Consider the following 25,119-nt stretch of genomic DNA (forward strand, 5'->3'; position numbering starts at 1 on the left):
ACAGGACGCTGCTCTATAATGTACAGGACGCCGATCTATAATGTACAGGACGCCGATCTATAATGTACAGGACGCCGCTCTATAATGTACAGGACGCTGCTCTATAATGTACAGGACGCCGCTCTATAATGTACAGGAGGCTGCTCTATAATGTACAGGACGCTGCTCTATAATGTACAGAACGCTGATCTATAATGTACAGGACGCCGCTCTATAATGTACAGGACGCCGCTCTATAATGTACAGGACGCCGCTCTATAATGTACAGGACGCCGCTCTATAATGTACAGGACGCTGATCTATAATGTACAGGACGCTGCTCTATAATGTACAGGACGCTGCTCTATAATGTACAGGACGCCGCTCTATAATGTACAGGACGCCGATCTATAATGTACAGGACGCCGCTCTATAATGTACAGGACGCCGCTCTATAATGTACAGGACGCTGCTCTATAATGTACAGGACGCCGCTCTATAATGTACAGGACGCTGATCTATAATGTACAGGACGCTGATCTATAATGTACAGGACGCTGCTCTATAATGTACAGGACGCTGATCTATAATGTACAGGACGCTGCTCTATAATGTACAGGACGCCGCTCTATAATGTACAGGACGCTGCACTATAATGTACAGGACGCTGCTCTATAATGTACAGGACGCTGCTCTATAATGTACAGGACGCTGATCTATAATGTACAGGACGCTGCTCTATAATGTACAGGACGCTGCTCTATAATGTACAGGACGCCGATCTATAATGTACAGGACGCTGCTCTATAATGTACAGGACGCCGATCTATAATGTACAGGACGCCGCTCTATAATGTACAGGACGCCGCTCTATAATGTACAGGACGCCGCTCTATAATGTACAGGACGCCGCTCTATAATGTACAGGACGCTGCTCTATAATGTACAGGACGCTGCTCTATAATGTACAGGACGGTGCTCTATAATGTACAGGACGCCGCTCTATAATGTACAGGACGCCGCTCTATAATGTACAGGACGCTGCTCTATAATGTACAGGACGCCGCTCTGTAATGTACAGGACGCCGCTCTGTAATGTACAGGACGCCGCTCTATAATGTACAGGACGCTGATCTATAATGTACAGGACGCTGCTCTATAATGTACAGGACGCTGCTCTATAATGTACAGGACGCTGCTCTATAATGTACAGGACGCTGATCTATAATGTACAGGACGCTGATCTATAATGTACAGGACGCCGCTCTGTAATGTACAGGACGCCGCTCTATAATGTACAGGACGCCGATCTATAATGTACAGGACGCTGCTCTATAATGTACAGGACGCTGCTCTATAATGTACAGGACGCTGCTCTATAATGTACAGGACGCTGATCTATAATGTACAGGACGCCGATCTATAATGTACAGGACGCTGCTCTATAATGTACAGGACGCCGCTCTATAATGTACAGGACGCCGCTCTATAATGTACAGGACGCCGCTCTATAATGTACAGGAGGCCGCTCTATAATGTACAGGACGCCGCTCTATAATGTACAGGACGCCGCTCTATAATGTACAGGACGCCGCTCTATAATGTACAGGACGCCGCTCTATAATGTACAGGACGCCGATCTATAATGTACAGGATGCTGATCTATAATGTACAGGACGCTGATCTATAATGTACAGGACGCTGATCTATAATGTACAGGACTATGAGGACACTGTATTATATAATGTACAGGACTATGAGGACACTATTATATAATGTACAGGACTATGAGGACACTGTATTATATAATGTACAGGACTATGAGGACGCTGTATTATATAATGTACAGGACTATGAGGACACTATTATATAATGTACAGGACTATGAGGACACTGTATTATATAATGTACAGGACTATGAGGACGCTGTATTATATAATGTACAGGACTATGAGGACACTGTATTATATAATGTACAGGACTATGAGGACACTATTATATAATGTACAGGACTATGAGGACACTGTATTATATAATGTACAGGACTATGAGGACGCTGTATTATATAATGTACAGGACTATGAGGACACTGTATTATATAATGTACAGGACTATGAGGACACTGTATTATATAATGTACAGGACTATGAGGACACTATTATATAATGTACAGGACTATGAGGACACTGTATTATATAATGTACAGGACTATGAGGACGCTGTATTATATAATGTACAGGACTATGAGGACACTGTATTATATAATGTACAGGACTATGAGGACACTATTATATAATGTACAGGACTATGAGGACGCTGTATTATATAATGTACAGGACTATGAGGACACTGTATTATATAATGTACAGGACTATGAGGACACTGTATTATATAATGTACAGGACTATGAGGACACTATTATATAATGTACAGGACTATGAGGACACTGTATTATATAATGTACAGGACTATGAGGACGCTGTATTATATAATGTACAGGACTATGAGGACACTATTATATAATGTACAGGACTATGAGGACTCTGTATTATATAATGTACAGGACTATGAGGACACTGTATTATATAATGTACAGGACTATGAGGACACTATTATATAATGTACAGGACTATGAGGACACTATTATATAATGTACAGGACTATGAGGACACTATTATATAATGTACAGGACTATGAGGACGCTGTATTATATAATGTACAGGACTATGAGGACACTGTATTATATAATGTACAGGACTATGAGGACAATGTATTATATAATGTACAGGACTATGAGGACACTGTATTATATAATGTACAGGACTATGAGGACACTATTATATAATGTACAGGACTATGAGGACACTGTATTATATAATGTACAGGACTATGAGGACACTGTATTATATAATGTACAGGACTATGAGGACGCTGTATTATATAATGTACAGGACTATGAGGACGCTGTATTATATAATGTACAGGACTATGAGGACACTGTATTATATAATGTACAGGACTATGAGGACACTGCATTATATAATGTACAGGACTATGAGGACGCTGTATTATATAATGTACAGGACTATGAGGACACTATTATATAATGTACAGGACTATGAGGACACTATTATATAATGTACAGGACTATGAGGACGCTGTATTATATAATGTACAGGACTATGAGGACGCTGTATTATATAATGTACAGGACTATGAGGACACTATTATATAATGTACAGGACTATGAGGACACTATTATATAATGTACAGGACTATGAGGACGCTGTATTATATAATGTACAGGACTATGAGGACACTGTATTATATAATGTACAGGACTATGAGGACGCTGTATTATATAATGTACAGGACTATGAGGACGCTGTATTATATAATGTACAGGACTATGAGGACGCTGTATTATATAATGTACAGGACTATGAGGACACTATTATATAATGTACAGGACTATGAGGACGCTGTATTATATAATGTACAGGACTATGAGGACGCTGTATTATATAATGTACAGGACTATGAGGACGCTGTATTATATAATGTACAGGACTATGAGGACACTGTATTATATAATGTACAGGACTATGAGGACACTATTATATAATGTACAGGACTATGAGGACAATGTATTATATAATGTACAGGACTATGAGGACGCTGTATTATATAATGTACAGGACTATGAGGACACTATTATATAATGTACAGGACTATGAGGACGCTGTATTATATAATGTACAGGACTATGAGGACACTATTATATAATGTACAGGACTATGAGGACGCTGTATTATATAATGTACAGGACTATGAGGACACTATTATATAATGTACAGGACTATGAGGACGCTGTATTATATAATGTACAGGACTATGAGGACGCTGTATTATATAATGTACAGGACTATGAGGACAATGTATTATATAATGTACAGGACTATGAGGACGCTGTATTATATAATGTACAGGACTATGAGGACACTGTATTATATAATGTACAGGACTATGAGGACACTGTATTATATAATGTACAGGACTATGAGGACACTATTATATAATGTACAGGACTATGAGGACGCTGTATTATATAATGCACAGGACTATGAGGACACTGTATTATATAATGTACAGGACTATGAGGACACTATTATATAATGTACAGGACTATGAGGACACTATTATATAATGTACAGGACTATGAGGACGCTGTATTATATAATGTACAGGACTATGAGGACGCTGTATTATATAATGTACAGGACTATGAGGACACTATTATATAATGTACAGGACTATGAGGACACTGTATTATATAATGTACAGGACTATGAGGACGCTGTATTATATAATGTACAGGACTATGAGGACACTATTATATAATGTACAGGACTATGAGGACGCTCTATTATATAATGTACAGGACTATGAGGACACTATTATATAATGTACAGGACTATGAGGACGCTCTATTATATAATGTACAGGACTATGAGGACGCTCTATTATATAATGTACAGGACTATGAGGACGCTGTATTATATAATGTACAGGACTATGAGGACGCTGTATTATATAATGTACAGGACTATGAGGACACTATTATATAATGTACAGGACTATGAGGACACTATTATATAATGTACAGGACTATGAGGACGCTGTATTATATAATGTACAGGACTATGAGGACACTATTATATAATGTACAGGACTATGAGGACACTATTATATAATGTACAGGACTATGAGGACGCTGTATTATATAATGTACAGGACTATGAGGACACTGTATTATATAATGTACAGGACTATGAGGACGCTGTATTATATAATGTACAGGACTATGAGGACACTATTATATAATGTACAGGACTATGAGGACACTATTATATAATGTACAGGACTATGAGGACACTATTATATAATGTACAGGACTATGAGGACACTGTATTATATAATGTACAGGACTATGAGGACGCTGTATTATATAATGTACAGGACTATGAGGACACTATTATATAATGTACAGGACTATGAGGACACTATTATATAATGTACAGGACTATGAGGACGCTGTATTATATAATGTACAGGACTATGAGGACGCTGTATTATATAATGTACAGGACTATGAGGACACTGTATTATATAATGTACAGGACTATGAGGACACTATTATATAATGTACAGGACTATGAGGACACTATTATATAATGTACAGGACTATGAGGACACTGTATTATATAATGTACAGGACTATGAGGACACTATTATATAATGTACAGGACTATGAGGACACTGTATTATATAATGTACAGGACTATGAGGACGCTGTATTATATAATGTACAGGACTATGAGGACACTATTATATAATGTACAGGACTATGAGGACACTGCATTATATAATGTACAGGACTATGAGGACGCTGTATTATATAATGTACAGGACTATGAGGACGCTGTATTATATAATGTACAGGACTATGAGGACGCTGTATTATATAATGTACAGGACTATGAGGACACTGTATTATATAATGTACAGGACTATGAGGACGCTGTATTATATAATGTACAGGACTATGAGGACGCTGTATTATATAATGTACAGGACTATGAGGACTCTGTATTATATAATGTACAGGACTATGAGGACACTGTATTATATAATGTACAGGACTATGAGGACACTATTATATAATGTACAGGACTATGAGGACACTGCATTATATAATGTACAGGACTATGAGGACGCTGTATTATATAATGTACAGGACTATGAGGACACTGTATTATATAATGTACAGGACTATGAGGACACTATTATATAATGTACAGGACTATGAGGACGCTGTATTATATAATGTACAGGACTATGAGGACGCTGTATTATATAATGTACAGGACTATGAGGACGCTGTATTATATAATGTACAGGACTATGAGGACGCTGTATTATATAATGTACAGGACTATGAGGACACTATTATATAATGTACAGGACTATGAGGACGCTGTATTATATAATGTACAGGACTATGAGGACACTATTATATAATGTACAGGACTATGAGGACGCTGTATTATATAATGTACAGGACTATGAGGACACTATTATATAATATACAGGACTATGAGGACGCTGTATTATATAATGTACAGGACTATGAGGACGCTGTATTATATAATGTACAGGACTATGAGGACGCTGTATTATATAATGTACAGGACTATGAGGACGCTGTATTATATAATGTACAGGACTATGAGGACACTATTATATAATGTACAGGACTATGAGGACGCTCTATTATATAATGTACAGGACTATGAGGACACTATTATATAATGTACAGGACTATGAGGACACTGTATTATATAATGTACAGGACTATGAGGACACTGTATTATATAATGTACAGGACTATGAGGACACTGTATTATATAATGTACAGGACTATGAGGACACTATTATATAATGTACAGGACTATGAGGACACTATTATATAATGTACAGGACTATGAGGACGCTGTATTATATAATGTACAGGACTATGAGGACGCTCTATTATATAATGTACAGGACTATGAGGACACTGTATTATATAATGTACAGGACTATGAGGACGCTGTATTATATAATGTACAGGACTATGAGGACGCTGTATTATATAATGTACAGGACTATGAGGACGCTCTATTATATAATGTACAGGACTATGAGGACACTGTATTATATAATGTACAGGACTATGAGGACGCTCTATTATATAATGTACAGGACTATGAGGACACTGTATTATATAATGTACAGGACTATGAGGACGCTGTATTATATAATGTACAGGACTATGAGGACGCTGTATTATATAATGTACAGGACTATGAGGACACTATTATATAATGTACAGGACTATGAGGACACTATTATATAATGTACAGGACTATGAGGACACTGTATTATATAATGTACAGGACTATGAGGACTCTGTATTATATAATGTACAGGACTATGAGGACGCTGTATTATATAATGTACAGGACTATGAGGACGCTGTATTATATAATGTACAGGACTATGAGGACACTATTATATAATGTACAGGACTATGAGGACACTGTATTATATAATGTACAGGACTATGAGGACACTATTATATAATGTACAGGACTATGAGGACACTATTATATAATGTACAGGACTATGAGGACACTATTATATAATGTACAGGACTATGAGGACACTGTATTATATAATGTACAGGACTATGAGGACACTATTATATAATGTACAGGACTATGAGGACGCTGTATTATATAATGTACAGGACTATGAGGACGCTGTATTATATAATGTACAGGACTATGAGGACACTATTATATAATGTACAGGACTATGAGGACGCTGTATTATATAATGTACAGGACTATGAGGACACTATTATATAATGTACAGGACTATGAGGACGCTGTATTATATAATGTACAGGACTATGAGGACACTGTATTATATAATGTACAGGACTATGAGGACGCTTTATTATATAATGTACAGGACTATGAGGACGCTGTATTATATAATGTACAGGACTATGAGGACACTATTATATAATGTACAGGACTATGAGGACACTATTATATAATGTACAGGACTATGAGGACGCTGTATTATATAATGTACAGGACTATGAGGACACTATTATATAATGTACAGGACTATGAGGACACTATTATATAATGTACAGGACTATGAGGACACTATTATATAATGTACAGGACTATAAGGACACTATTATATAATGTACAGGACTATGAGGACGCTGTATTATATAATGTACAGGACTATGAGGACACTATTATATAATGTACAGGACTATGAGGACACTATTATATAATGTACAGGACTATGAGGACACTATTATATAATGTACAGGACTATGAGGACACTATTATATAATGTACAGGACTATGAGGACACTATTATATAATGTACAGGACTATGAGGACACTATTATATAATGTACAGGACTATGAGGACACTGTATTATATAATGTACAGGACTATGAGGACACTATTATATAATGTACAGGACTATGAGGACGCTGTATTATATAATGTACAGGACTATGAGGACACTGTATTATATAATGTACAGGACTATGAGGACGCTGTATTATATAATGTACAGGACTATGAGGACACTGTATTATATAATGTACAGGACTATGAGGACACTGTATTATATAATGTACAGGACTATGAGGACGCTGTATTATATAATGTACAGGACTATGAGGACACTATTATATAATGTACAGGACTATGAGGACACTGTATTATATAATGTACAGGACTATGAGGACGCTGTATTATATAATGTACAGGACTATGAGGACGCTGTATTATATAATGTACAGGACTATGAGGACACTGTATTATATAATGTACAGGACTATGAGGACACTATTATATAATGTACAGGACTATGAGGACACTATTATATAATGTACAGGACTATGAGGACGCTCTATTATATAATGTACAGGACTATGAGGACACTATTATATAATGTACAGGACTATGAGGACACTATTATATAATGTACAGGACTATGAGGACACTATTATATAATGTACAGGACTATGAGGACACTGCATTATATAATGTACAGAATACTTCATTATATGGCTTCATTATTCAACTGATCTTTAGTGAATTTAAATATTTTACTCCATCACATCCAGAGCTGCACTCATAGTTCTGCTATGTGCCATTTGGAACCCATTAGCAGTACAGACACTTGGCCAGCAGGGGTCAGCAGATTTGACATTCTGATGTCTGAGAGCTAACAGGAAATAGGCTGAATTATGACTTCAGCTCTGGATATCAGACACATTATAGCTCCTTACTGTAATGTTTTACATCATTTAACTGGTTTTTATTTTTCTTCTTCCTTTTTAGGCTCAAATTACACAAACCCCCTCCCTGCACTGGGCACCATGAACTCCACCCCGGGCCTGGCCACAGAGCACATCGCCTCTCCAGGTGCTGCCCTGTCCTGGCAGGCTGCCATCGATGCCGCCCGTCAGGCTAAGTTAATGGGCAGCGCAGCCAATGCCACCATATCCACGGTCAGTTCCACGCAGAGGAAAAGACAACAATACAGCAAACAGAAAAAGCAAGGGGCCACAACAGCGACCAGACCGCCACGGGCGCTACTCTGTCTCACCCTCAAAAACCCCATCCGCAGAGCCTGTATCAGCATCGTGGAGTGGAAGTATCCTTCGTGCAAAAGTTTCTTGTTTAAAACACACCCCTTAGACCACACCCCTGAGGAGTACAGTCAGGTCCTACAAACTGTTCTTTTGTTTGGACCCCACCCCTGACTAACTTAGGCCTCATCTTTAAGGAGTATAATCATGTCCTGCAAATGGTGCTTTTACATAGACTACACCTCTGACTTAGACCACACCCCTGAGGAGCATGATCATGGTCTTCAAAGGTTTCTTATGTTTAGACCACTCCCCTGAGGAGCATAGTCAGGTCCTACAAACTGTTCTTTTGTTTGGACCCCACCCCTGACTTACTTAGGCCTTACCTTTAAGGAGTATAATCATGTCCTGCAAATGGCTCTTTTACATAGACTACACCTCTGACTTAGACCACACCCCTGAGGAGCATGATCATGTTCTTCAAAGGTTTCTTATGTTTAGACCACAACCCTGAGGAGCATAATCTTGGCACCAACTATTAGAAATAGAGTTCAAAGTCTGCGTCTCCTGCCTGAGATATCCAATATGGCTTTTGGGGCATAATATGTTGCATAGAACCAAAGACAAATTTAGATTTTACTTCCCAAATGCGCCAAATTTATTAAGCTGCGAGCGCCTCTTTAATAAATTTGGGTCAAAATCACTCCTTTTCTTTTCTTAGGCTGTGTTCACACTATGATTGGCTGATATGTCTCATGTATATATGGGAATTCTGTCAAAATGGGACGCTGACGTAGGGGTGTGTAAACAGGTCCAGACCCCATTTATTCAGCTAGTGACTACATTGGGTCATTTTCCGAGTGTATATATATGTATTTATGCTCGGACACAAATGCAAAAGAGTCTAAACAAAAATACGTTCAGAAAGTGACTCAAACTTAGTTGATACATTTGATCATTTAAGGGGTTGTCCAGGAATCGAAAAACAGACCAATTATTTTTTTTTCAAAGACGCTCCCTGTCTGTCTCCATTTTGGGTGTGGTATTACAACTTGGCTCCATTCACTTCAATGGAACTGAGCTGCAGAACTGCACCCAACCTGGAGACAGATAGAAATTATCTCTGTTTTTTTATTCCTGGATACCACCTTTAAAGCGGTACTCCACCCCCTAGACATCTTATCCCCTATCCAAAGGATAGGAAATAAGATGTCTGATCGCGGGGGTCCCGCCATTGGGGACCCCCGCAATACTGCATGCGGCACCCACCTGTTACTGCTCAGGAATCGCTGGAGGGTCTGGCTCCCGACCACGGGAACGGAAGAGCGTGACGTCACGACCCCACCCCCGTGTGTCGTCACGCTCCCTCAATGCAAGTCTATGGGAGGGGGCGTGGCAGCTGCCACGCCCCCTCCCATAGACTTGCATTGAGGGGGCGGAGTCGTGACATCACAATCTTCTGTTCCCGTGGTTGGGAGCCAGACCCTCCAGCGCTTCCGGAGCAGTAACAGGTGGGTGCCGCATGCTATATTGCGGGGGTTCCCAGCGGCGGGACCCCGCGATCAGACATATTATCCTCTATCCTTTGGATAGGGGATAAGATGTCTAGGGGTGGAGTAACCCTTTAAAATCCATGGAACCCTGGCCTTTATATACACCTATGTAGCTGCAAATTGTAGTGTGAACCAAGCCACACGATAAAAATGTGTACCGTAAAAATGTCCAGGCTTAGTAAATGTGGTGCATTGTGACAACGAATGTATCTGTTTTCTGCAAATTTTAAGAAACGGTAGCGGTGTGGCACCCTATGGCGCCATATAAAAACTGGGAAATTTACTGTGTTACTGGAGGGGTAGGGGAAGACTATATTGAGGAAGCGAGGAGAAGCTGGACGCAGCGAGGGTCGTGTTTATTCTGGCACACGTGTGCTGACACCATTTGACATGGGATGGGGGGGGGGGGAGTGGTCCTGGCGTGAAGGAGCAGATCAGAGAGACAGATGTTCTGTGTCAGACACAGGAGTCGAGGATTAACTCTGCGCACTCCAGAAGAAAGGCCGGAGGAGATGTTGTGCGATGGCTGCTGCCTGCTAGGGTACATACTAGGCCTCATACAGAAAAACTTATATATATATATATATATATATATATATATATATATATATATATAATATATATATATATATCAACTGGCTCCAGAAAGTTAAACAGATTTGTAAATTACTTCTATAAAAAAATCGTAATCCTTCCAGTACTTATCAGCTACTGAAGTTGAGTTGTTCTTTTCTGTCTAACTGCTCTCTGATGACACCTGTCTCGGGAGCTGTCCAGAGTAGGACGAATCCCCATAGCAAACCTCTTATGCTCCTGACAGTTCTTGAGACAGACAGAGGTGTCAGCAGAGAGCACTGTTGTCACACAGAAAAGAATAACTCAACTTCAGCAGCTTAAAACTATTGGAAGGATTAAGATTTTTTAATAGAAGTAATTTACAAATCTGTTTATCTTTCTGGAGCCAGTTGATCTAAAAAAAAAAATTCAAAAAAAATAGTTTTTCCTGGAATACCCCTTTAATTCAGAGCAATAAAAAAATAAAAATAAAGCTGTGTTGGTTGCTAGGGGCAACCAGGCCTGCCCCGACACAAACTAGGCCTATCTAGCAAAATATGGATGCCCATAGCAACATTTATTCAGAACAGTTTAAGAAATTGAAGCTGTTCTCTGATTTGTTGCTAGGGGCAACGTAGGCCTTATTTAGAATAAGATAGTTGCCCATGACAACCAGAGGGCAGCTTTCATTCATTAAAAGCTGTTTAAGAGATAAAGCTGGGCTCTAATTGGTTCCTAATGGCAACCAGGCCTGCTCAGGAACAGACTAGGCCACATCCAGCAAAAAAATGGTTTCTTGGGGTAACCAGGCCCGCCAGCAAAACATGGATGCCCATAGTAACCAATCATAGCGCAGCTTACAGTCATTCAAAGCAGTTTAAGAAATTAAAGCTGCACTCTGATTGGTTTCTAAGGGCAACCAGGCCTGCTCAGTACCATAATAGGCCTCATACAGCAAAACATGGTTGCTAAATGACTTCCATTATTTATAAAAAAAACACAGACCGTAACGTTTTTGTGTGTAGATTTTTTATACTTTTTGGCTCAGTTTCCTTAACCCTTTCCCTCCAGACCCTTTGAAATAATTATTTTACTAACTATTTTTGCCAACTGTGTGGCCTTAGCTGTGTATATTCCCTTCCCGGAGGACGACTCCAATGCCACCAACTCAAACCTGGTAAGTGCCCCTGAGATTTTTTTATTTCTTGCCCTCCGTGGCACTTGAGAAATGTTGTGATGTCTTTAAGGAGAGCAGTGTTGATGATGGTGTTGGTTCAGCTCCTGGTTTTAGGGTTACCGTCCCTTTAAGATTTCATTGTAGAATGGAAAAGTTCTTACATTTTATGCAAGATCTCTGATTGTTGTCAGTGAATGAGAGGGTACTTGTAAATGTCTGATATATAATTACATATGTACAGCTGGTATAAATTATATATGTCCTGTATATAGTGATATGGACCATGCTGGTATAATCTGGTATATACTGTATATAATATATATGTACAGCTGGTATAAGTTATATATCTCCTGTATATAGTGATATGGACCATGCTGGTATAATCTGGTATATACTGTATATAATATATATGCACAGTTGGTATAAGTTATATATCTCCTGTATATAGTGATATGGACCATGCTGGTATAACCTGGTATATACTGTATATAATATATATGTACAGCTGGTATAAGTTATATATCTCCTGTATATAGTGATATGGACCATGCTGGTATAACCTGGGTATATACTGTATATAATATATATGTACAGCTGGTATAAGTTATATATCTCCTGTATATAGTGATATGGACCATGCTGGTATAACCTGGTATATACTGTATATAATATATATGTACAGCTGGTATAAGTTATATATCTCCTGTATATAGTGATATGGACCATGCTGGTATAACCTGGTATATACTGTATATAATATATATGCACAGCTGGTATAAGTTATATATCTCCTGTATATAGTGATATGGACCATGCTGGTATAACCTGGTATATACTGTATATAATATATCTGTACAGCTGGTATAAGTTATGTATTTCCTGTATATAGTGATATGGACCATGCTGGTATAACCTGGTATATACTGTATATAATATATATGTACAGCTGGTATATGTTATATATCTCCTGTATATAGTGATATGGACCATGCTGGTATAACCTGGTATATACTGTATATAATATATATGTACAGCTGGTATAAGTTATATCTCCTGTATATAGTGATATGGACCATGCTGGTATAACCTGGGTATATACTGTATATAATATATATGTACAGCTGGTATAAGTTATATATATCTCCTGTATATAGTGATATGGACCATGCTGGTATAACCTGGTATATACTGTATATAATTATATATGTACAGCTGGTATAAGTTATATATCTCCTGTATACAGTGATATGGACCATGCTGGTATAACCTGGTATATACTGTATATAATATATATGTACAGCTGGTATAAGTTATATATCTCCTGTATATAGTGATATGGACCATGCTGGTATAACCTGGGTATATACTGTATATAATATATATGCACAGCTGGTATAAGTTATATATGTCCTGTATATAGTGATATGGACCACGCTGGTATAACCTGGTATATACTGTATATAATATATATGTACAGCTGGTATAAATTATATATGTCCTGTATATAGTGATATGGACCATGCTGGTATAACCTGGTATATACTGTATATAATATATATGTACAGCTGGTATAAGTTATATATCTCCTGTATATAGTGATATGGACCATGCTGGTATAACCTGGTATATACTGTATATAATATATATGTACAGCTGGTATAAGTTATGTATTTCCTGTATATAGTGATATGGACCATGCTGGTATAACCTGGTATATACTGTATATAATTATATATGTACAGCTGGTATATGTTATATATCTCCTGTATATAGTGATATGGACCATGCTGGTATAACCTGGTATATACTGTATATAATATATATGTACAGCTGCTATAAGTTATATCTCCTGTATATAGTGATATGGACCATGCTGGTATAACCTGGGTATATACTGTATATAATATATATGTACAGCTGGTATAAGTTATATATATCTCCTGTATATAGTGATATGGACCATGCTGGTATAACCTGGTATATACTGTATATAATTATATATGTACAGCTGGCATAAGTTATATATCTCCTGTATATAGTGATATGGACCATGCTGGTATAACCTGGTATATACTGTATATAATATATATGTACAGCTGGTATAAGTTATATATCTCCTGTATATAGTGATATTGACCATGCTGGTATAACCTGGTATATACTGTATATAATATATATATGTACAGCTGGTATAAGTTATATATCTCCTGTATATAGTGATATTGACCATGCCGGTATAACCTGGTATATACTGTATATAATTATATATGTACAGCTGGTATAAGTTATATATCTCCTGTATATAGTGATATGGACCACGCTGGTATAACCTGGTATATACTGTATATAATATGCACAGTTGGTATAAGTTATATATCTCCTGTATATAGTGATATGGACCATGCTGGTATAAGTTATATATGTCCTGTATATAGTGATATGGACCACGCTGGTATAACCTGGTATATACTGTATATAATATATATGTACAGCTGGTATAAATTATATATGTCCTGTATATAGTGATATGGACCACGCTGGTATAACCTGGTATATACTGTATATAATATATATGTACAGCTGGTATAAGTTATATCTCCTGTATATAGTGATATGGACCATGCTGGTATAACCTGGGTATATACTGTATATAATATATATGTACAGCTGGTATAAGTTATATATATCTCCTGTATATAGTGATATGGACCATGCTGGTATAACCTGGTATATACTGTATATAATTATATATATACAGCTGGCATAAGTTATATATCTCCTGTATATAGTGATATGGACCATGCTGGTATAACCTGGTATATACTGTATATAATATATATGTACAGCTGGTATAAGTTATATATCTCCTGTATATAGTGATATTGACCATGCTGGTATAACCTGGTATATACTGTATATAATATATATATGTACAGCTGGTATAAGTTATATATCTCCTGTATATAGTGATATGGACCATGCTGGTATAACCTGGTATATACTGTATATAATATATATGTACAGCTGGTCTAAGTTATATATCTCCTATATATAGTGATATGGACCATGCTGGTATAACCTGGGTATATACTGTATATAATATATATGTACAGCTGGTATAAATTATATATGTCCTGTATATAGTGATATGGACCATGCTGGTATAACCTGGTATATACTGTATATAATATATATGTACAGCTGGTATAAGTTATATCTCCTGTATATAGTGATATGGACCATGCTGGTATAACTTGGGTATATACTGTATATAATATATATGTACAGCTGGTATAAGTTATATATATCCTGTATATAGTGATATGGACCATGCTGGTATAACCTGGGTATATACTGTATATAATAATATATGTACAGCTGGTATAAGTTATATATCTCCTGTATATAGTGATATGGACCACGCTGGTATAACCTGGTATATACTGTATATAATATATATGTACAGCTGGTATAAGTTATATCTCCTGTATATAGTGATATGGACCATGCTGGTATAACCTGGGTATATACTGTATATAATATATATGCACAGCTGGTATAAGTTATATATCTCCTCTATATAGTGATATGGACCATGCTGGTATAACCTGTATATATACTGTATATAATATATATGTACAGCTGGTATAAGTTATATATCTCCTGTATATAGTGATATGGACCACGCTGGTATAACCTGGTATATACTGTATATAATATATATGTACAGCTGGTATAAGTTATATCTCCTGTATATAGTGATATGGACCATGCTGGTATAACCTGGGTATATACTGTATATAATATATATGCACAGCTGGTATAAGTTATATATCTCCTCTATATAGTGATATGGACCATGCTGGTATAACCTGTATATATACTGTATATAATATATATGTACAGCTGGTATAAGTTATATATCTTCTGTATATAGTGATATGGACCATGCTGGTATAACCTGGGTATATACTGTATATAATATATATATGTACAGCTGGTCTAAGTTATATATCTCCTGTATATAGTGATATGGACCATGCTGGTATAACCTGGTATATACTGTATATAATATATATGTACAGCTGGTATAAGTTATATCTCCTGTATATAGTGATATGGACCATGCTGGTATAACTTGGGTATATACTGTATATAATATATATGTACAGCTGGTATAAGTTATATATATCCTGTATATAGTGATATGGACCATGCTGGTATAACCTGGGTATATACTGTATATAATAATATATGTACAGCTGGTATAAGTTATATATCTCCTGTATATAGTGATATGGACCACGCTGGTATAACCTGGTATATACTGTATATAATATATATGTACAGCTGGTATAAGTTATATCTCCTGTATATAGTGATATGGACCATGCTGGTATAACCTGGGTATATACTGTATATAATATATATGCACAGCTGGTATAAGTTATATACCTCCTCTATATAGTGATATGGACCATGCTGGTATAACCTGTATATATACTGTATATAATATATATGTACATCTGGTATAAGTTATATATCTTCTGTATATAGTGATATGGACCATGCTGGTATAACCTGGGTATATACTGTATATAATATATATGTACAGCTGGTCTAAGTTATATATCTCCTGTATATAGTGATATGGACCATGCTGGTATAACCTGGTATATACTGTATATAATATATATGTACAGCTGGTATAAGTTATATATCTCCTGTATATAGTGATATGGACCATGCTGGTATAACCTGGGTATATACTGTATATAATTATATATGTACAGCTGGTCTAAGTTATATATCTCCTGTATATAGTGATATGGACCATGCTGGTATAATCTGGTATATACTGTATATAATTATATATGTACAGCTGGTATAAGTTATATATCTCCTGTATATAGGGATATGGACCATGCTGGTATAACCTGGGTATATACTGTATATAATATATATGCACAGCTGGTCTAAGTTATATATCTCCTGTATATAGTGATATGGACCATGCTGGTATAACCTGGTATATACTGTATATAATATATATGTACAGCTGGTATAAGTTATATATCTCCTGTATATAGTGATATGGACCATGCTGGTATAATCTGGTATATACTGTATAATATATATGCACAGCTGGTATAAGTTATATATCTCCTGTATAACCTGGGTATATACTGTATATAATATATATGCACAGCTGGTATAAGTTATATATCTCCTGTATATAGTGATATGGACCATGCTGGTATAATCTGGTATATACTGTATAATATATATGCACAGCTGGTATAAGTTATATATCTCCTGTATAACCTGGGTATATACTGTATATAATATATATGCACAGCTGGTATAAGTTATATATCTCCTGTATAACCTGGGTATATACTGTATATAATTATATATGTACATGTGTTTTTTTTATAATTTTGGAGGCTCTGATTTAGGACCGGTTTAGTATGTATCGATTATACAGATATTATGCTATTGCTTGTAGACGTGCCGCAGGTGTCGGTGAGTTTGTAGGGTCTCTGCTTGTGAAGCGTTCACCTGCGCTGGAGATTTGTGTGAAATGTAGGAAAACATCTCTTGAATTCTATCCATCAGAGGCGGATAATCTTTCTAGTCACGCTCGGCGCTGATCAGAGCCGCTTAATACATTCATAGGTGGCTGCCAGCGTCTGGGGATGAGTCACACGTTGTTATTCTGGACCCAAAACCCTGACATTTTTCACCAAAATTCCGAATGATCCCACTCTGAGATGGACGTGACGGTGACAAATTAGTGTCACGCTACTTATTAAGAGATGGCGATGACCTTCGCGGGACTGAATAGGTTAATCCTTCGATAACCTTACCCCTGGGGTGTCGTGTCATTGTATCTGCGCTCGCTGCTGTCAGGCGCTCCAGCATGATACAGGTGTCACGATCAACAGATACATCTTCCACCAACCGGTCACTTTTCTTAAATTAACCCCTTCTTTCTTTTCCTAAGCTCACAATGGCCGAGCCCAGACACGCTGTTTATTACCTAAAGGGCAGCTCCGCTTGGACTAGATTTATACATCGAGGTAATGTCCATCCATATATAATGAGGAATAAATAGGTATTTTAGAAATGACTGCTTCCTAAATGCTGTGTTCTTGGTAGTAGAATTGTGGACCATAATGCATTTCTGCTGTATTGAAATGTATGGTTCTGTTAGGATGGGCAGGGCTTAGTAAAGATAGGCAGGGCTTAGTAAAGATAGGCAGGGCTTAGTAAAGATGGGCAGGGCTTAGTAAAGATAGGCAGGGCTTAGTAGAGATAGGCAGGGCTTAGTAGAGATAGGCAGGGCTTAGTAGAGATAGGCAGGGCTTAGTAGAGATAGGCAGGGCTTAGTAGAGATAGGCAGGGCATAGTAAAGATAGGCAGGGCTTAGTAAAGATAGGCAGGGCTTAGTAAAGATAGGCAGGGCTTAGTAGAGATAGGCAGGGCTTAGTAGAGATAGGCAGGGCATAATAAAGATAGGCAGGGCTTAGTAGAGATAGGCAGGGCATAGTAAAGATAGGCAGGGCTTAGTAAAGATAGGCAGGGCATAATAAAGATAGGCAGGGCTTAGTAGAGATAGGCAGGGCATAATAAAGATAGGCAGGGCTTAGTAGAGATAGGCAGGGCATAATAAAGATAGGCAGGGCATAGTAAAGATAGGCAGGGCTTAGTAAAGATAGGAAGGGCATAGTAAAGATAGGCAGGGCATAGTAAAGATAGGCAGGGCATAGTAGAGATAGGCAGGGCATAGTAAAGATAGGCAGGGCTTAGTAGAGATAGGCAGGGCATAGTAAAGATAGGCAGGGCTTAGTAAAGATAGGCAGGGCTTAGTAAAGATAGGCAGGGCATAGTAAAGATAGGCAGGGCTTAGTAAAGATGGGCAGGGCATAGTAAAGATAGGCAGGGCATAGTAAAGATAGGCAGGGCATAGTAAAGATAGGCAGGGCTTAGTAGAGATAGGCAGGGCATAGTAAAGAAAGGCAGGGCATAGTAAAGATAGGCAGGGCATAGTAAAGATAGTCAGGGCTTAGTAGAGATAGGCAGGGCATAGTAAAGATAGGCAGGGCTTAGTAAAGATAGGCAGGGCATAATAAAGATAGGCAGGGCTTAGTAGAGATAGGCAGGGCATAATAAAGATAGGCAGGGCATAGTAAAGATAGGCAGGGCTTAGTAGAGATAGGCAGGGCATAATAAAGATAGGCAGGGCATAGTAAAGATAGGCAGGGCTTAGTAGAGATAGGCAGGGCATAATAAAGATAGGCAGGGCTTAGTAGAGATAGGCAGGGCATAATAAATATAGGCAGGGCTTAGTAGAGATAGGCAGGGCATAATAAAGATAGGCAGGGCTTAGTAGAGATAGGCAGGGCATAGTAAAGATAGGCAGGGCATAGTAAAGATAGGCAGGGCTTAGTAGAGATAGGCAGGGCATAGTAAAGATAGGCAGGGCATAGTAAAGATAGGCAGGGCATAGTAAAGATAGTCAGGGCTTAGTAGAGATAGGCAGGGCATAGTAAAGATAGGCAGGGCTTAGTAAAGATAGGCAGGGCATAATAAAGATAGGCAGGGCTTAGTAGAGATAGGCAGGGCATAATAAAGATAGGCAGGGCTTAGTAGAGATAGGCAGGGCATAATAAATATAGGCAGGGCTTAGTAGAGATAGGCAGGGCATAATAAAGATAGGCAGGGCTTAGTAGAGATAGGCAGGGCATAGTAAAGATAGGCAGGGCATAGTAAAGATAGTCAGGGCTTAGTAGAGATAGGCAGGGCATAGTAAAGATAGGCAGGGCTTAGTAAAGATAGGCAGGGCATAATAAAGATAGGCAGGGCTTAGTAGAGATAGGCAGGGCATAATAAAGATAGGCAGGGCTTAGTAGAGATAGGCAGGGCATAATAAATATAGGCAGGGCTTAGTAGAGATAGGCAGGGCATAATAAAGATAGGCAGGGCTTAGTAAAGATGGGCAGGGCATAGTAAAGATAGGCAGGGCATAGTAAAGATAGGCAGGGCATAGTAAAGATAGGCAGGGCTTAGTAGAGATAGGCAGGGCATAGTAAAGAAAGGCAGGGCATAGTAAAGATAGGCAGGGCATAGTAAAGATAGTCAGGGCTTAGTAGAGATAGGCAGGGCATAGTAAAGATAGGCAGGGCTTAGTAAAGATAGGCAGGGCATAATAAAGATAGGCAGGGCTTAGTAGAGATAGGCAGGGCATAATAAAGATAGGCAGGGCATAGTAAAGATAGGCAGGGCTTAGTAGAGATAGGCAGGGCATAATAAAGATAGGCAGGGCATAGTAAAGATAGGCAGGGCTTAGTAGAGATAGGCAGGGCATAATAAAGATAGGCAGGGCTTAGTAGAGATAGGCAGGGCATAATAAATATAGGCAGGGCTTAGTAGAGATAGGCAGGGCATAATAAAGATAGGCAGGGCTTAGTAGAGATAGGCAGGGCATAGTAAAGATAGGCAGGGCATAGTAAAGATAGGCAGGGCTTAGTAGAGATAGGCAGGGCATAGTAAAGATAGGCAGGGCATAGTAAAGATAGGCAGGGCATAGTAAAGATAGGCAGGGCTTAGTAGAGATAGGCAGGGCATAATAAAGATAGGCAGGGCTTAGTAGAGATAGGCAGGGCATAATAAAGATAGGCAGGGCATGGTAAAGATAGGCAGGGCATAGTAAAGATAGGCAGGGCTTAGTAGAGATAGGCAGGGCATAATAAATATAGGCAGGGCTTAGTAGAGATAGGCAGGGCATAGTAAAGATAGGCAGGGCATAGTAAAGATAGGCAGGGCTTAGTAGAGATAGGCAGGGCATAATAAAGATAGGCAGGGCTTAGTAGAGATAGGCAGGGCATAATAAAGATAGGCAGGGCATAGTAAAGATAGGCAGGGCATAGTAAAGATAGGCAGGGCTTAGTAAAGATAGGCAGGGCATAGTAAAGATAGGCAGGGCTTAGTAGAGATAGGCAGGGCATAGTAAAGATAGGCAGGGCATAGTAAAGATAGGCAGGGCATAGTAAAGATAGGCAGGGCATAGTAAAGATAGTCAGGGCTTAGTAGAGATAGGCAGGGCATAGTAAAGATAGGCAGGGCTTAGTAGAGATAGGCAGGGCATAGTAAAGATAGGCAGGGCTTAGTAAAGATAGGCAGGGCATAGTAAAGATAGGCAGGGCTTAGTAAAGATAGGCAGGGCATAATAAAGATAGGCAGGGCTTAGTAGAGATAGGCAGGGCATAATAAAGATAGGCAGGGCATAGTAAAGATAGGCAGGGCTTAGTAGAGATAGGCAGTGCATAATAAAGATAGGCAGGGCTTAGTAGAGATAGGCAGGGCTTAGTAGAGATAGGCAGGGCATAATAAAGATAGGCAGGGCTTAGTAGAGATAGGCAGGGCATAATAAAGATAGGCAGGGCTTAGTAGAGATAGGCAGGGCATAATAAATATAGGCAGGGCTTAGTAGAGATAGGCAGGGCATAATAAAGATAGGCAGGGCTTAGTAGAGATAGGCAGGGCATAGTAAAGATAGGCAGGGCATAGTAAAGATAGGCAGGGCTTAGTAGAGATAGGCAGGGCATAGTAAAGATAGGCAGGGCATAGTAAAGATAGGCAGGGCATAGTAAAGATAGTCAGGGCTAAGTAGAGATAGGCAGGGCATAGTAAAGATAGGCAGGGCTTAGTAGAGATAGGCAGGGCATAGTAGAGATAGGCAGGGCATAGTAAAGATAGGCAAGGCATAGTAAAGATAGGCAGGGCATAGTAGAGATAGGCAGGGCATAATAAAGATAGGCAGGGCTTAGTAGAGATAGGCAGGGCATAATAAAGATAGGCAGGGCTTAGTAGAGATAGGCAGGGCATAATAAAGATAGGCAGGGCTTAGTAGAGATAGGCAGGGCATAATAAATATAGGCAGGGCTTAGTAGAGATAGGCAGGGCATAATAAAGATAGGCAGGGCTTAGTAGAGATAGGCAGGGCATAGTAAAGATAGGCAGGGCATAGTAGAGATAGGCAGGGCATAGTAGAGATAGGCAGGGCTTAGTAGAGATAGGCAGGGCATAGTAAACATAGGCAGGGCATAGTAAACATAGGCAGGGCATAGTAAAGATAGTCAGGGCTAAGTAGAGATAGGCAGGGCATAGTAAAGATAGGCAGGGCTTAGTAGAGATAGGCAGGGCATAGTAAAGATAGGCAGGGCTTAGTAAAGATAGGCAGGGCATAGTAAAGATAGGCAGGGCTTAGTAAAGATAGGCAGGGCATAGTAAAGATAGGCAGGGCTTAGTAGAGATAGGCAGGGCATAATAAAGATAGGCAGGGCATAGTAAAGATAGGCAGGGCATAGTAAATATAGGCAGGGTTTAGTAGAGATAGGCAGGGCATAATAAAGATAGGCAGGGCTTAGTAGAGATAGGCAGGGCATAATAAAGATAGGCAGGGCTTAGTAAAGATAGGCAGGGCATAATAAAGATAGGCAGGGCTTAGTAGAGATAGGCAGGGCATAATAAATATAGGCAGGGCATAGTAAAGATAGGCAGGGCTTAGTAGAGATAGGCAGGGCATAATAAAGATAGGCAGGGCTTAGTAGAGATAGGCAGGGCATAATAAAGATAGGCAGGGCTTAGTAAAGATAGGCAGGGCTTAGTAGAGCTCTGTTGGTTGATTCAGGCCTGGGATTTTTTAAATAATTTGATTGGCACTAAAATGATTTTTTTATTCCCCACACCAGTTACTTGCCCCAGGTGAGTATAAAGGAACATCACAGGCTGGAAACAATCTTATTTTTCCACAATTATGAAAGGTGCCAATAATTTTGTCCAGACCATTTTTGGAGTTTGGTGACATTATGTCCAATTTGCTTTTTTTCCTCCTTTTTTGGTTTAGTTCCAATACACACAAATGGAATAAACATGTGTATAGCAAAACCTGTGTTACTGCAATATATATATATATATATACAGAGGAGAGGAGATCTATATATATATATATACAGAGGAGAGGAGATCTATATATATATATATATATACAGAGGAGAGGAGATCTATATATATATATACAGAGGAGAGGAGATCTATATATATATATATATACACAAATGGAATAAACATGTGTATAGCAAAACCTGTGTTACTGCAATATATATATACAGAGGAGAGGAGATCTATATATATATATATATATATACAGAGGAGAGGAGATCTATATATATATATACAGAGGAGAGGAGATCTATATATATATATATATATACACAAATGGAATAAACATGTGTATAGCAAAACCTGTGTTACTGCAATATATATATATATATATACAGAGGAGAGGAGATCTATATATATATATATACAGAGGAGAGGAGATCTATATATATATATATATACAGAGGAGAGGAGATCTATATATATATATATATATACAGAGGAGAGGAGATCTATATATACACACACAAAGGGAATAAACCTGTGTTACTGCAATCCTTTCCTGTGAGAAATACTTCATTTTCTAGAAAAATTTCAGGGGGACAACATTATACATGACTGTATAAGCCTTTTAAAAAATATATATATTCTTTTTGTTGGAGCAGTGTTTTTTTTTTTAACTCCTTTGAGGACCGAGCCTTTTTTCATTTTTGCTCTTCAATTTTTCACCTACAGACCCATGAGGGCTTGTTTTATGCGCTACCAATTTTACTTTGTAATAACATCAATCGTTCACCACAAAATCTATGGTGAAACAAAAAAAAAATGTATTACATTTTCGGGGCTTTCAATTCCATGCAGTGCACTTTTCGGTAAAAATGACAACTTATATTTATTCTGTAGTTCCGTACGATTAAAATGGTACCCAACTTATATAGGTTTGATTTGTTTTACTTCTTTTTAAAAATGATAACTTTTTGTACAAAAATTTGCATGTTTAAAATTGTCCTCTTCTGAGCATTATAACTTTTTTATTTTTCCGTATACAGGGATGTATTAGGTCATTTTTTTGCGCCGTAATCTGTAGTTTTTAGTCTTCATGGGTACCATTTTTGTTTTGATGGGACTTTTTGATCACTTTTTATAAAAAAAAAAAATAATTAGGGTATACAAAGTGACCAAAAATACGCAATTGTGGACTTTGGTATTTTTTTACGTAAACGCCATTGACCATGAGGTTAAAGTAACGGTAAATTTTTATAGTTTGGACATTTAAACTCACTGGGATACCACATATGGTTATGTGACCACTAGGGGTCTCCTTACATGTCCTGGCACATAGAGTTCGGACTCATGCCGCTCTGGCATGAGTCAAAACTGTCGGTGCAGCCGGGACACTGAATGGCACAGCGCAGCTCCCTGTCTGTCAATCAGATAGGCGGGAGCGAGCGCTGTGCCCGCAGCACGGGTGCTCCTGACATGGCCAAATGTCAGTGTAATGCAGGGCTGCACAGAAGAGGATCGGGTCTCCCTCTCCTGAGTCTGATCGAGGTCTTATTAACCTGCTTATGGACATCCTACAACAGACTCCAGCTGACTACTACGGGACACAGAGCACATCAGTCCCGACCTGCTGCTGTGCTACTACAGGACACAGAATGACTACTACGGG

The 25,119-nt window shown here is 38.3% G+C and overlaps 1 protein-coding gene across 10 annotated transcripts in view; it reads left to right on the plus strand.

Annotated features, from left to right (window-relative positions):
- Positions 1–25,119, plus strand: part of CACNA1C (calcium voltage-gated channel subunit alpha1 C) — a 423,395-nt gene that overhangs the window by 120,533 nt on the left and 277,743 nt on the right. For all 10 annotated transcript variants that reach the window (XM_056517894.1, XM_056517896.1, XM_056517893.1 and 7 more), the window contains exons 2-3: positions 8,965–9,280; positions 12,395–12,500. In XM_056517894.1, coding sequence (XP_056373869.1) covers positions 8,965–9,280; positions 12,395–12,500 — 422 coding nt within the window. The remainder of the gene's footprint in view (positions 1–8,964; positions 9,281–12,394; positions 12,501–25,119) is intronic.

This window comes from Hyla sarda, chromosome 4 (genome assembly GCF_029499605.1).
Source record: "Hyla sarda isolate aHylSar1 chromosome 4, aHylSar1.hap1, whole genome shotgun sequence".
NCBI classification, from domain to species: domain Eukaryota; kingdom Metazoa; phylum Chordata; class Amphibia; order Anura; family Hylidae; genus Hyla; species Hyla sarda.